Source organism: Sander vitreus, chromosome 17 (assembly GCF_031162955.1).
Source record: "Sander vitreus isolate 19-12246 chromosome 17, sanVit1, whole genome shotgun sequence".
Lineage (NCBI taxonomy): Eukaryota > Metazoa > Chordata > Actinopteri > Perciformes > Percidae > Sander > Sander vitreus.
Window position 1 is genome coordinate 8,178,441 of NC_135871.1, and position 13,230 is coordinate 8,191,670.

General features: G+C 41.6%; 1 protein-coding gene across 5 annotated transcripts in view; it reads left to right on the top strand.

Moving 5' to 3' along the window:
* thada (THADA armadillo repeat containing) overlaps window positions 1–13,230 on the top strand; it is a 115,078-nt gene that overhangs the window by 13,551 nt on the left and 88,297 nt on the right. For all 5 annotated transcript variants that reach the window (XM_078272792.1, XM_078272794.1, XM_078272796.1 and 2 more), the window contains exons 21-22: window positions 897–1,054; window positions 9,803–9,912. In XM_078272792.1, coding sequence (XP_078128918.1) covers window positions 897–1,054; window positions 9,803–9,912 — 268 coding nt within the window. The remainder of the gene's footprint in view (window positions 1–896; window positions 1,055–9,802; window positions 9,913–13,230) is intronic.

Sequence of the window (13,230 nt, forward strand, 5' to 3'; positions counted from 1 at the left end):
AAGTGGGAATTTCAAAATAAAGTCACATCCTAATGGCCATATGCATCGATATTTTCATTGTATCGACGATATCGGATCGTTGATGTTTGAAGCGATATATATCGTCGAGATCGATGACATATGAGTGTAACACGGACCCGCCAATGCACATTCAGCCCGCGTTGGACCTGTTTGTATGAGACAGCCGTCACTCTGTGACCGTTAGTAGAGAATCCAGTATGCCGTGTAGTTCATACACTTAACTGATGAACCAGAGAATTGTACAGTAATCGCAATCGGCTTCATGATCACCTTACACGCTCCCTCTCTCGTCCACATGACTCTCTCTCTCTCTCCCAGGGGAAGTACAGTACGTTTAAATGTTATTAAATAATAAACGGATAAAAAAAATAAAAAAATACGTCACCATTGCCCCCACACCAAAACCCACTGCAGTGCCAGACATTAAAACCCTTTAAAACCAATAAGTCATTGATGCTTGTGAGTGCAATACTAGTGATGTCCTGATGGCGGAGGTGTTTGACCTCATTTTTGTGTGGTATATTTATACAATGCACAATAAAATACTTTTAGGAATGATTACCTAAACTACTGTAACTTTACAGTGACAAGTAAAATGAACTGGCTCTGGTCAATACATGTGTCTGGATATGAGCAGGCACATGATGTGACTTTGGACGTCTTCTGGTTTCCATTGAAAACAAAGCTTTAACCTAACTTTCACATGACATAATATAACAAATAGATCTTTTAGTTCAAGTTAGTATTATTTGGTAATAAAACAAAGTGATCAAACTTTTTCCATGTCACTTTGTGTGTGTGTGTGTGTGTGTGTGTGTGTGTGTGTGTGTGTGTGTGTGTGTGTCACTGTGTGTGTGTGTATGTGTTGGCTCCAGGCGGTGAGGGCTACAGGGTGACAGCCCAGATGGTGCTGGTATGTTGCTGGCGGAGCATGAAGGAAGTGGCCATGCTGCTTGGACAGCTGTGTCAGAGCCTGCCTCTGCACTACACCAATGACACCCACACACACCCTGGACTCATCACAGAAGAACAGGTGAGATCCTGACATACTAAACACACTCACACAAAGCTCACTCTCAGTCTCTTACTTCTGTTACCTCATATACAGTAGCATCTAGGTGTGTGTGTGTGTGTGTGTTCTTGTTTAACTATATTCGTGGGGTCCAAAAACCGGGAATACAGTATACTTGTGGGGTCCGGACAGCTTTGTGGGGCCCACAATGCTGGACCCCACAACTTTAAAGCATTAGGTTAGGGTAAGGGGCTATAGGGAATGCATTCTGTCAATGACGGGGACCTGTCATTGACAGCCACGCACTTGTGTGTGTGTGTGTGTGTTTCCACTAGAACTAAATTAGTGCCGGTCATGTGACCTGTAAGGTTTCATTTCACCGGTCAAATGGGAAATGTTCCGGTCAAATATTTTCTGTCTTTATAGCACTTAAAATCAATTGATAGGCAGGCTATATATAAAGATTGATATCATCAAGGGATGTAGATTTATACTTTTTTTTTTTTTTTTTTATTGAAATGTAGGCTGCTACAGGCAGAGAGGGCAAAATAATTAAATTAATGCACATAATTGTGCCGATCTGAGTTCAAATAGGCCTATTTTCCAATCGCTAGGCTGAGGAAATAAAACAATACAAACTAACAGTCCAAACAAACTGGCTCATAAAATTATCAAGTGCCGACTAGAATCCAAATAATTGTAAACAAGTGTCTCGCTGCAACTCGCGATGCGCATAAGCCTCTGTCTGACGCCGCTGCGCTGTTTTGATGCAGTTCTGCAGGGAGAAGCCACTGGAGGCGGGTTTTACGCATGCTACTTTGGCCAGTTTGACAGATTTCACCGTAATCCCAATAAGAACCTCGCGGGCTGTTGACAGTCAAGCCTCCGTAACCGCGGACGGCTGTAATCATATATGGTATCTCAATGTGGGTCTGTGGCGTTAACGTTAATGAGACGGGCTCTAGCTGGTGCAGACTCGTCCTCGCTGACAATTTCTTGGCTCCATTTACGTTAGCCCGGCCGCTGCTTGGTTTTGTAAAGTAATTCACAATATTTCCCTGTTTCGCCAGGGCTTGGGCTTTGACTTTTCTGCTTGCTTGTCGCCGTTTGTTGTAAATCTACGGTAGTCTTCTGCATTCAATCAGAGCGAGAACGCGACGTATAGTTTTTCCTTTATCGCAAACGCTACAGTCATTTCTAAATGAAAAAATATGATGGTTCATTGTTTTTGACATCATTACAGTTGTTGTTGTTAATAGAACGAAATACATGCAAATCACTGTAACCTACTTTAACACAATTCAAATTGTGCAGAGAGAATTCTTTCCACCGGTCATTCTGACCAGAGACAATTAGAATTTTCGGTCCTCATCAATTTTTTTCGGTCAGTGACCAGTAATTACCGGACAACGGAAACTCAAATGTATGTGTCTGTGTTTCCACCCTGATTTATCTTACTCCTCTGTGCCATAGAGCCCCACTGTTGTGGGGGGGGGGGGATATTAAATGTGGTGGGAAGTGAGCACTGATACTGGGAAAGAAAAAGTCAGATTGCTGCATTCCTACATGTTATTATGAATTGCATAACATCCTGATCAGTCTACTGTGCTAATCCACTAGTAATATGTTCCATTAAGAACTAAAATATAAAATAGCCTCGGCTCTGCTCCCTCCAGCCTATGTTTTGTATGTCGGTAGCTTTGCATATCTGACAGAGGGCCCTTCAGACTTCTGCTGCCACTTCTTAGCTCTGTCTTGTCACTATTCTTACTGCTTTGAAGTCACATTTTGGCAACAGGATGGCCAACCAGGCTAACCAAACTATAACAGCTGAGCTGTGGTAGTGTGCTGCCGAGAACACAGCCCAGCCACCTCCCTAACATGGATACAGACGCTGTCTCAGCCTAGATGAGCTGGGAAAGCTATTGAAATCAGCACACAAACTAAGTATTTCATGTTAAAAGGTGTTTTTCACTTTGTGTGAATATATACTGTAGCAAGGAATGATGCGAATGTGTGTGTGTTTGTGATATCACGCTGGGAGGCTCTTCAATTAGTATCCGCCCTCGTTAGCGCCACACTTTCATTTGAAGCCCGAACCTGCTGGTTTAATGGCCGTGATGCCCCTCCCTTTCCACTGCATACTTTCCAAATCACTTCCACCACCAGCAGGAAAACACTGAGCGACACACACACACATTCACATAGACTGACACACACAGACAGACTCACACAGGAATAGTTGTCTGAGTGGTTCAGCATGTGGACGTCCATAATAACAAGGGTACCAGACATAGGCTGTGTTTGTCTGTGTAGGGGGTAAAGGGTGTGTGTGCATGTGTGTTTGTGTTTGCCTGTTGAGCATGTACTTACACTCCTAAGAGAGAAAGTAGGAAGTATCATACTACTACTTACTATGTGCTGCTGAATGTTTGTTTATTGTGTTGTGTGATGGAGGGACATTGTTTTTTTTTAGAGTATGGGGAATGTTAGCAAAGATAGTCATCAGTCTGTTTACTACAGGACTAGCAGCAGGCTGTGCATTATACTCTGTGTTATGTATTAGTAATTGGCTTCTCTTTTATTTTATATCATTCTGTCAGTTTTACAATGTTTGTCATCAATGCTCAGTAACCATTTGGCAAAAACTGACATTGAATTGGATCAATTGTGTCGACAATGGTTTACTGTATGTACAATTGCCCGTGTGTACTCACAAAGCGCTGTTGTAGCCGTGTCTAGCTTTCTTGCAAACATTGTATGCTGGAGTAAGCTTACTTGAACCGTTCGTGTTCTTCACCAGGAACCCCACATGCTCCATAATACCACTGCCTATATGTGATTTTTAAAAGTTGAAGTTGAACTGTGCTTATCAATATGGTCTAAGATGAGATAAACCTTTATTGATCTGTAAGATAAGATAAACCTTTATTGATCCCCAGCGGGTAAATTTGGTTGTTGCAGCAGCACAAGGACAGCGATAGTACAGATAAATAGTAGTAATGCACCGAATCAACTTTTTCAGTTCAAATACCGATACCTGGGCTGTGGGTATCGGCCGAGGACAGAATGTGATGCCAGTGTTTTACCAGCAGATAATCTGTAATATAGCAGAAGAGCCAAGAGAGAGACCAGGTCGATATAACTCTCATGTCTGTACGGTAAAGCTCAACAACTATTAAAAATAACTATGAAACAACCACTAACTGACAACTGATCAACGGTACAGGATCAAATAGGCTACTTTTAACTGTGTGTGGGTGTGTGTGTGTGTGTGTGTGTGTACGCATTAACGTTCAGTGGGGTGATTCCAATAGTGTTTGGAAAGTTGGGTCTGGCTAAGTCTTTGCGGACATAGTCATTCTGCCCTACCACAGCGATGACATGCATGGGCAAACATGTGTATAGTGTGTGTGTGTGTGTGTGTGTGTGTGTGAGACACCAAAACACACATCTTTCCAAAATGTGTGTGAGCTCAACACCACCTGCGGTCCTCAGCCAGCATCCTGTTTTACATCCTTGTTGGCCTGGCAACACTGCGGATGTTTCTGTCACTGGGTGGCACCATGGCAATAGCAATAGTTGTGAATGGGCGTAAATGGTAATGTTTGATTTCTTTCTTTATTTCATTACCTAATTTTTCTGATGATGATTAGTTACTGGAATATTTTTTTTTTGCAATGTTTGAGCTTCATCAGCCAAGATGATACATTGCAAACAAAGAGAGACAGAACTATCAAATTGTTTGATTGTGATAGAGAAAAAAGGAAGGAGTAGCTGTTAGACATCCTGACAGGACAATACAAGTTTGTGTATATGTGTGTGAGCACACATATACTGTATGAGTGGGACAGACCACCAAAGTCGCTGGCCAGCTGGAGTTTGACAGCTCGGGTGTTTATGTAGCGTAGGTCAGCCTGGATCAGTTGGAGCCTTGGGTACACAGAGGAGACAGACCGTTGGTTTGGCCGCTCTGAAGCTAAGGGAGAAACACACACACACACACACACACACACACACACACACACACACCGTTATGAACACAATAGGAATGCTTTGTCCAACATTACTCTGTATTTGCTCTCTAGTGCGTAATATTTACTTTACACCATTTTATTTTAGTGTCCTAATTCTAAAAGAGAATTTTATGCCCCCTAATATTACCTTCAGAGATTCCCACAGTGGAAAAATGTACTGGTTGTATCATGTAAACTACCTTTTGCTTAAAATCTCCTGTTACTGTCAAAATATGCTGCAAAGAGATGATGATCTATACAAGTAAGGCCGGCCACACACTGCCTGCATGGCGGGAGCGTGGCGTTTCTGTTACGTTTCTGTTGCGTTTCAGTTGCCTTTGCACACCAGAAACGTGTCTGCTGCTGCTAGCCTTGTCTGTACACATGCATGTTTCCCATTGATTTGCTGCACTCAAGCAGTAGTATCCTTCATGTTAAACATAAACATATACTGATTTGATTAAAGCAAAGACAACGTTGGCAGTGTTGACGGCAAAATAGGCTACAATATATTTTGTTCTGTATTGACGGGTGCACGCCACGCAGCTGACATGCTCACGCCACGCAGCCAGTGTGTGGCCAGTCTAAGTATCCTAAATCTCATTTAACTGCTCACTGCAGAGTAAACTATTGAGTGTTTATTATGCAGGGACTAGTGAATGACTGACTTTGAAAACAACTAACGTTTTCTTAGGCTCTATAAAACTGAAAAATTAGGTAACTAAGTAGCAAACAGGGCGTGATATCAGGCGATAAGTCTTTTTCACAGCAGCCATTTTAACTTTCACAGTAGGAAAAGCACAGGTGTTACTAATAACAATAACATTGTCCCTGTTCTATTCAAGTGTGTTAAGCAGCTACATGGAATCATTAATTTAATTAGTTACACCTGTGCTTTTCCTACTGTAACATATCAAAATGTCTTCTGTGAAAAAAAACCTATACAATATTACAAAATAAAAATATAAAACATGCAATATACACCTATAATATTTACTATAGATGAAAGCCTCCTGGAAGTTTCTGGGCTCGTCTACCCAATATTGTTTTTCCTAAAGGCATTATACAACATTTAGACACAGATCTGTAACCCTCTGTTTTATTAGTTAAAGAAGCGTGGGTCTGACATGCGTCTATGACTTTCACTGATGCTTGAATTGCTTTACACTGGTTTTAGTTTAGTCTTTAAATTAAGCTGAAATCCAGTTCTGGAATAAAACAACATCGATAATATCTGATGTGATAGGACGTCAAATTCCTCCTGACCCGATTGTTTTCTTACTTAATGACGACTCTAAATTACACCTGCTTGGGAGAGAGAAGAAAATTTGGCTAGCCGGCTCAACCGCGACCAAGAAAATGATAGCTCAACGCTGGCTTCCCCCCCCCCCCCCCCCCCCCACCCCACTCGCTTTGTATAAAACAGTGGTTGGCGTATTTTCTAGACATAGTTATGCTTGAGCTCTCTACAGCAAGGATTAACAAAGCCAGATCATCAACTATAGATCTATGGAAATGCACAGCAGCACAGGTATCAGTCCTAATGACCTCAGCATCACAAGAAGTAGAGGAGAGCAACTAGGCAAGGTGTGATTTCTGTTTTAGTTTTCCTCGAGACCGCAGAGGGTGGGGGGGTGCGAGATGGTTTTTGTTATTGTTCAATTGTGTTTGTCTGTTCTGTATGTTCAAAAATATGAAAATAATAAAAAATGTATCTTAAAAAAGTAAATAAAAATACAATAGCAAATTTCATTTCATATATCAAGTCAACATACAACGTGATAACACTTGAGCAGTTGACAATAACAGTTTATTGTGTAATAGTAAAAGAATCTCAATCACTGTTTATAGCTTTTTATTGTCGGTACCATTTATAAACCAGAACGTCACTATTCCTCCTGCAGATTGCTGCAGCAACAACAACAAACATTATCAGAGTGCTGTCTAACCCTCGGCTGTCAGGGCTATTTGGGACGCTGTCACGGCTTGGAACCACACGTGTAATTAGACTTGGGGAAACTTCGCTCTCCGCACATGGAAGATTTTCTGGGAAACAGGCACGTTTGCAAACAGGAAGTTGACATCTAAATTAAGTCCCCCCCCCCCCCCCCCCCCCCTAGGCGAAGCCGCGGCCCGGCTCGGCCCAGCGCAGCACCGCAGCGGTCTGGGCCCCGGCAGCCACGGGCCATCTAACAGTGACTGTCGCTGCCATTTTTACCCCGGTGAGGTCAGGCCTGTCCGGGGAGTCCACTCTGGCCACCAATGTGATAAGTCATTGGGCTTGGTACTGCTGTGGTTTACTCAGTCTATACTTTGGTGTTTAAGTTAGTCCACTTTCGCTCTGCAGGGTCAGTCGAGTTTATTGACCAGTCGTGTGGCCAGAAACGGGCTGCCTAAGCCCTACATTTTTGGTGAATTTATTCAGTTTTTCTATATTTATTTACACATATTTTTAAATTTAAATTTTTTTCAGTTTCAGCCCATTCTGCTGTTTTCCTCATTTTAAAAAGCTGTCTCCATGCATCATTGTTCTCTCACTCGGTGACATCAGTGTCTGTTGCTGAAGGTTACAATGACTGGCTTACTCCTGGTTCATCTGCGGGTCTAATTCTGTGTTAGTTTAGATGTTGTGTCTAACCCCACATCCCCTGAGGGGCTGTTGGGATTTTTTTCCCCCTTTTCACACAGTGTGTTTTTTTGCATCAGGGCCTTGCCACCCCTCCCTGTGCCCTCCATGCCACCCCTGACTAAGTTGAGGCCTGGCCGCCTCTGTGGTGGCGGTGATACCACAGCCTAAATGACAGGGCACTGAAGCTCTGCGTCCGCCTCGCCCTGCCGCCTCACCTGCAACACACTCACCAGTTTACACACTGCCACAGCACTCAGTTGTATGTGTGCGCGTCTACGTATAGTTAGAATAATGTTGCTAACACTATTACTAACTGGATGGTTTTACTGACAGTGGCCATTATGTGGATGTCTCAGCATCCTTATTTGAACACACTTGTCACGCTACTGACATGCCGCTCTCACGCTTGACATGCTCAGTGCTCACTGGCTCAAAACTGAGTGGTGTCTCTAAACCAAGAATGTAGCCAGTATTACAGCTTCACTTTTCTTGCCAAATAGAGAAAAGGCTGAAGTCGGATTACATGTAGATGATGCAGTTCATTTGTGAATCTTTTCTACACCCTGTTGCTTTCCTTTTAGTTGGCATTTTTTAAGAGACAATGAGTCATTTTCTGTCTAAATGACAAAGCTGCTCCGGGAAATTGTTCATTTTACCACTGTATGCCAGCATTTGATTGACCATGAACGGAGTTGTGTCATTTGCAGGGGTGGGTTTGGGTGGGGAGGGAATTGTTTTGGCTTTGCACTAAGTGTATTGCATGTATTTAGATGTAATTGCTTGACTTTACAAAATGACTCAAACACAAAGTACAAAGGCTACAGGAGTGGTTTCATTTAGATCTTAGTAATTCTCACTAAAACTATCATGGCTTTTGAGGTAACCGATTTTTGCATCCACAGTTGAGAGGTTTTCCTTTTTTTTGGGAGGATTTGCCCCATTAACTCGTCAAGTATCCAGTAGTCTCTGTCATTATCCAAGCTTTCAGCAATTTGCATGTAATGATTGGACAGATGATGGTAGCTTAACTCAAAGTGAGTCATTGAAATGCTGCCACTCATATCAAAAGTGATATAGTTGTTCTGAAACAAATGTGAGGATTAGCTTTTTTCCTTTTCTTTTTATGATTATAAATTGATTGCCCAGGGGTTTGCTGGTAGCCTAGCCTTTTGTTGTATGTCTTACCCCTCCTACCCTGCTTTGGGTTTGGGACTGTCAGACAGAACAAGTCATTTGAAGAGACATCACCTTGGCCTCTGGGGAAATGTGAGTGGTATTTTGTTACTATTTCTGACATTATATAGACTAAATCACAGATTGGTAATCAATCAATGAAAAAACAATCAACACTCAAATCGATATTAAAAGTAATCATGAGTTGCGGCCCTATTATATAGTCCACAAAGTCCCCAGCTACATCATTGATATTAGAACTCCAAAGGCTTTTGTAGACACTCAACCTTGAATGTGTTCAGTCAAAGTATTGCATACAAAATACATGTAATAAGGTCAATACAGTTCCATAACAGTGATTTAAATGGCCTACCAGTCTTTGTTAGATAAATACATTCAGTGCAATCATACAACAATCTTATCACTGTATTTGTTAATCATTCCTGTGGGTGACATATATTAACCACAAAGTTAAAAGTGACCCTCTACAATAAGACTTGCATTAGTTAATGTTTACTCTGGGGTAAGATGCATGAAAAGATTCCTAACACTAACTTGTTTCCTGTTAATACCTGTTATTGATCTGTTTTTCTGTAAAGGACTTTGAGCTGCGTTTTTATGTTGTCAAGGGTGCTATATAAATAAAGTTTATTATCGTGATATTTCATGACTCTCCTTGTTGTTGCTCATAGTAGAGCCAGTCTAAACTGATGCACCGCTCACTGCCTTCACTGTTAAAATGTTCCGGTGTGCAACCTTGCATGTCACATAACCATTTTGACTGCAGTTATGTCATTTAATGGTAACTGGTCACCTCCATTTCTGCTGAAGGCCAAAGCAGGAGGCTTTAAAGTCATACACACACACACACACACACACACACACACACACACACACACACACACACACACGTTCAGTTGCTGATTCCGTCTGTCTGTCTCTCTGTTACAGGTGGAGGGTGTAGGCCTGTACTTCCGTCAGCAGCTCCTGCAGTCCCGTCATCGTGGCGCCTTTGAGCTGGCTTATGTAGGCTTTGTACGCCTCACCAACATGCTGTGCAGGTGTGTGTGTTCACATTCGGGGCAATGGGCTGAAAGGTAATACTGCTGTATGGCTGAGGGCATTAGCTCCCATCATGACACTGAGTGCCAGTGTGCCTTGTAATTAGCAAGTCGTCTCAGTATCACTCTCCAGGTATAATATACTTAATTACATAGACTTGATGTGGGTTATTCGTCATCTGAAGCCCTCTGGACGGCCAACAGAGACGCACGGGCATGGGGAAAATGTACCTACTGTTAATAGAGTAAGACAATGTGTCGACTCGCAGTGCAACAAATCAGTTAACGTGTTTTTTGATGAATGAATTAAAAAGCTGATAACTTCTTAGTTTTTCAAGAAATTCTAATACATAATTTAAAAAAAGGAACCTAACTCTAATGTCCTTGCTTGGTACAGAGATGAGTCAGGATCAGGGTAGTCTATATGGATAATGTTCCACAGGACTGCTCCGGTGCAGCCGGAAATTTTGCCGGATGTCCCTCTTTTCAGCTGGATGTCGGTTACCTTCCGCTTTCTTTGTGTTGGAATTTTAAACTCCAGACTCGAGACTAGGATCAGGGTTATTATACAGTGGCACTCATAAGTTTATGAACCCATGCTAAATTTGACTAAAAAGAGGAATAAAAAAATCATCTTTTGGAAATTGATCTTAATGCCTTAATTAAAAAAACAAAAAGAGGAAAAATCCAACCTTTAAGAACACCAATTTTCTTTGTGAATGAATAATGTCTCGTGAATAAATACATGTTCTTCCCAGGATGCATAGTATCCAGGATACTATGCCTCCTGATAAAGTTCCCTTGGTCTTTGGAATTAAAATAGCCCCACATCATCACATCCCCTTCACCATACCTCGAGATTGGCATGATTTTATTTCAGTTAGCCTAATAGCTGGTTTGATTTGCATTGAGAGATGATCTTATGGAAAGTACCCCATGCCAATCTCTAGGTATGGTGAAGGGGATGTGATGATGTGGGGCTATTTTAATTCCAAAGGCCAAGGGAACTTTATCAGGATGCATAGTATCCTGGATCCATGAAATAACTGGCCTTGGGGGTATACTTACTTATGCCCCCTGTATTTTAAGGAAGAACATTTATTTAGTTACGATACATTATTCATTCACAAAGAAAATTGGTGTCCTTAAAGGTTGGATTTTTCCTAATTTTTTTAATTAAGGCATTAAGATCAATTTCCAAAAGATTATTATTATTTTTTTTGTTTTTAGTCAACTTTAGCATGGGTTCATAAACTTTTGAGTGTCACTGTAGTAAACTGAAACAAAACAAAAAAACTAAAACCTTTAAGAGAAACTGAAACTGTATTTAAAAAGAGTGCTTTAGAGATGCTGGTAAATGGATTTTGTTTCCTTTTGGACAGAGCCAGGCTACCTGTTTCCCCCCGTTTTCAGTCTTAGTGCTAAGCTGAACTATCTGGTTGCTGGCTGTAGCGCCATATTTATTGTACAGATATTAGGTTGATATTAATAATCGTATCATGATCTTGGGAAGAAAGCACATTGGTGAAGTAACTGCAAGTTATTGTATTATAACAGGAATGACAATGTTAAGATGTCAGCCCATTTATGTTCACATTAAATTAAAAAAGGTCACATTACACAACACAATAAATCTCACAGCAATGTCAAGTCAGCTTTATTTGTCAGTTTCTTCACATACAGTGGGGAGAACAAGTATTTGATAAGTTCAAACAGGTGCAGTTAATACAGGTAATGAGTGGAGAACAGGAGGGCTTCTTAAAGAAAAACTAACAGGTCTGTGAGAGCCGGAATTCTTACTGGTTGGTAGGTGATCAAATACTTATGTCATGCAATAAAATGCAAATGAATTACTTAAAAATCATACAATGTGATTTTCTGAATTTTTGTTTTAGATTCCGTCTCTCACAGTTGAAGTGCACCTATGATAAAAATTACAGACCTCTACATGCTTTGTAAGTAGGAAAACCTGCAAAATCGGCAGTGTATCAAATACTTGTTCTCCCCACTGTATACTAGAACTTTCAATTCCTCTGCATGTGACAAATAAAGCTGACTTGACATTGCTGTGAGATTTATTGCGTTGTGTGTGAGAGCAAGTTATGGCCACATATTGCTAAAAAAAAACAACCAAAAAAACATTGAGGTTTAGTTTTATATTTCAAAGCTACTCATGATCTTTCATGGCACATTGAACAGTACTAGACTGTTCTGGGCCTCTGTGGCGACGTGCTGCCAGGGGCAACCTTAAACGTGACTGAGTCTCATACAACTCCACACTCCCCATCACCTCCACTATTCATGGAAATAATCCTACTATTATCATCCTGAGGGGAAGAAAAAAAAGCAATCTTTGAATTCTGAACAACATGAAAGAATTCTCACTTTCTTGTACCTCCCTGTTTTCCTCAAAATGTGGAAGATGTCTTTAGCCCTGCGGCAGGTGACAAACCACAAAACCGTCGCAGCCGTGTTGACTTTGAAACCACCCAGCGCTGAGCAGTAAAAAAAACAACAAAAAAAAACTCACTTGTTTTGTTCTTGTACAGAAACTAGTCTCGCAGTGTGTTGTGTAATGAGGGCGACATTCTAGCGGTTGTGTGGAGGAGTACTGGGGAGTGTGTGTGTGTGTGTGTTCTGCTCCGGGCATGCGTGGATGTGAGTGTGTGTTTTCAGGAGGGGAAGAGCAGTGTGTGGATGGTATGCAGGCTGTGTGCTGGGTTATGGGGTGTTGATTGCGGGGTGCTTAACCACGGCCTTTTGATGCTCTGCCTTGGAATCTGGCTCTGCTGTGTTCCACTGTGTTTGCACTCTCTCGCTGTGTGTCTGTTTCTCTCTTCATTTTCCCCTATCTTTTCTTAATTTGACTATTCTTTTCCATCTATCTTCCTCTTTTTTTTTTTGGTCTCTCTTAACCCCCTTCCCTGGTTAGGCATGTGCATTTATATCTGTATTGTTTACAGCAGTGTTTCCCAACCTTTTTTGTCAGACGCACGTCACCCTGTCGGATGAACCCAAGGACCACTTTATCGACACCGCTTGTCATGTTTTGAATGTATTGACATCCATCCATCCATCCATCCATCCATCCATCCATCCATCCATCCAAACTTAAAGTGGATATTGTTACAATATTCTTTCATACAATTTAATTGTCAAGGTCAGCTTGGTTAAGTTTGTATTCGTACCAGAGGATGGATACCCGAACCGAGCCCGTCGGGACCCGGCGGTACCCGGCAGGCCGGGCCGGGGTCGGGCTCGGTCACATCAGCGCGATAAGGCATTGAACATTTAAAATTTTAAAAAGCTTATTATGTA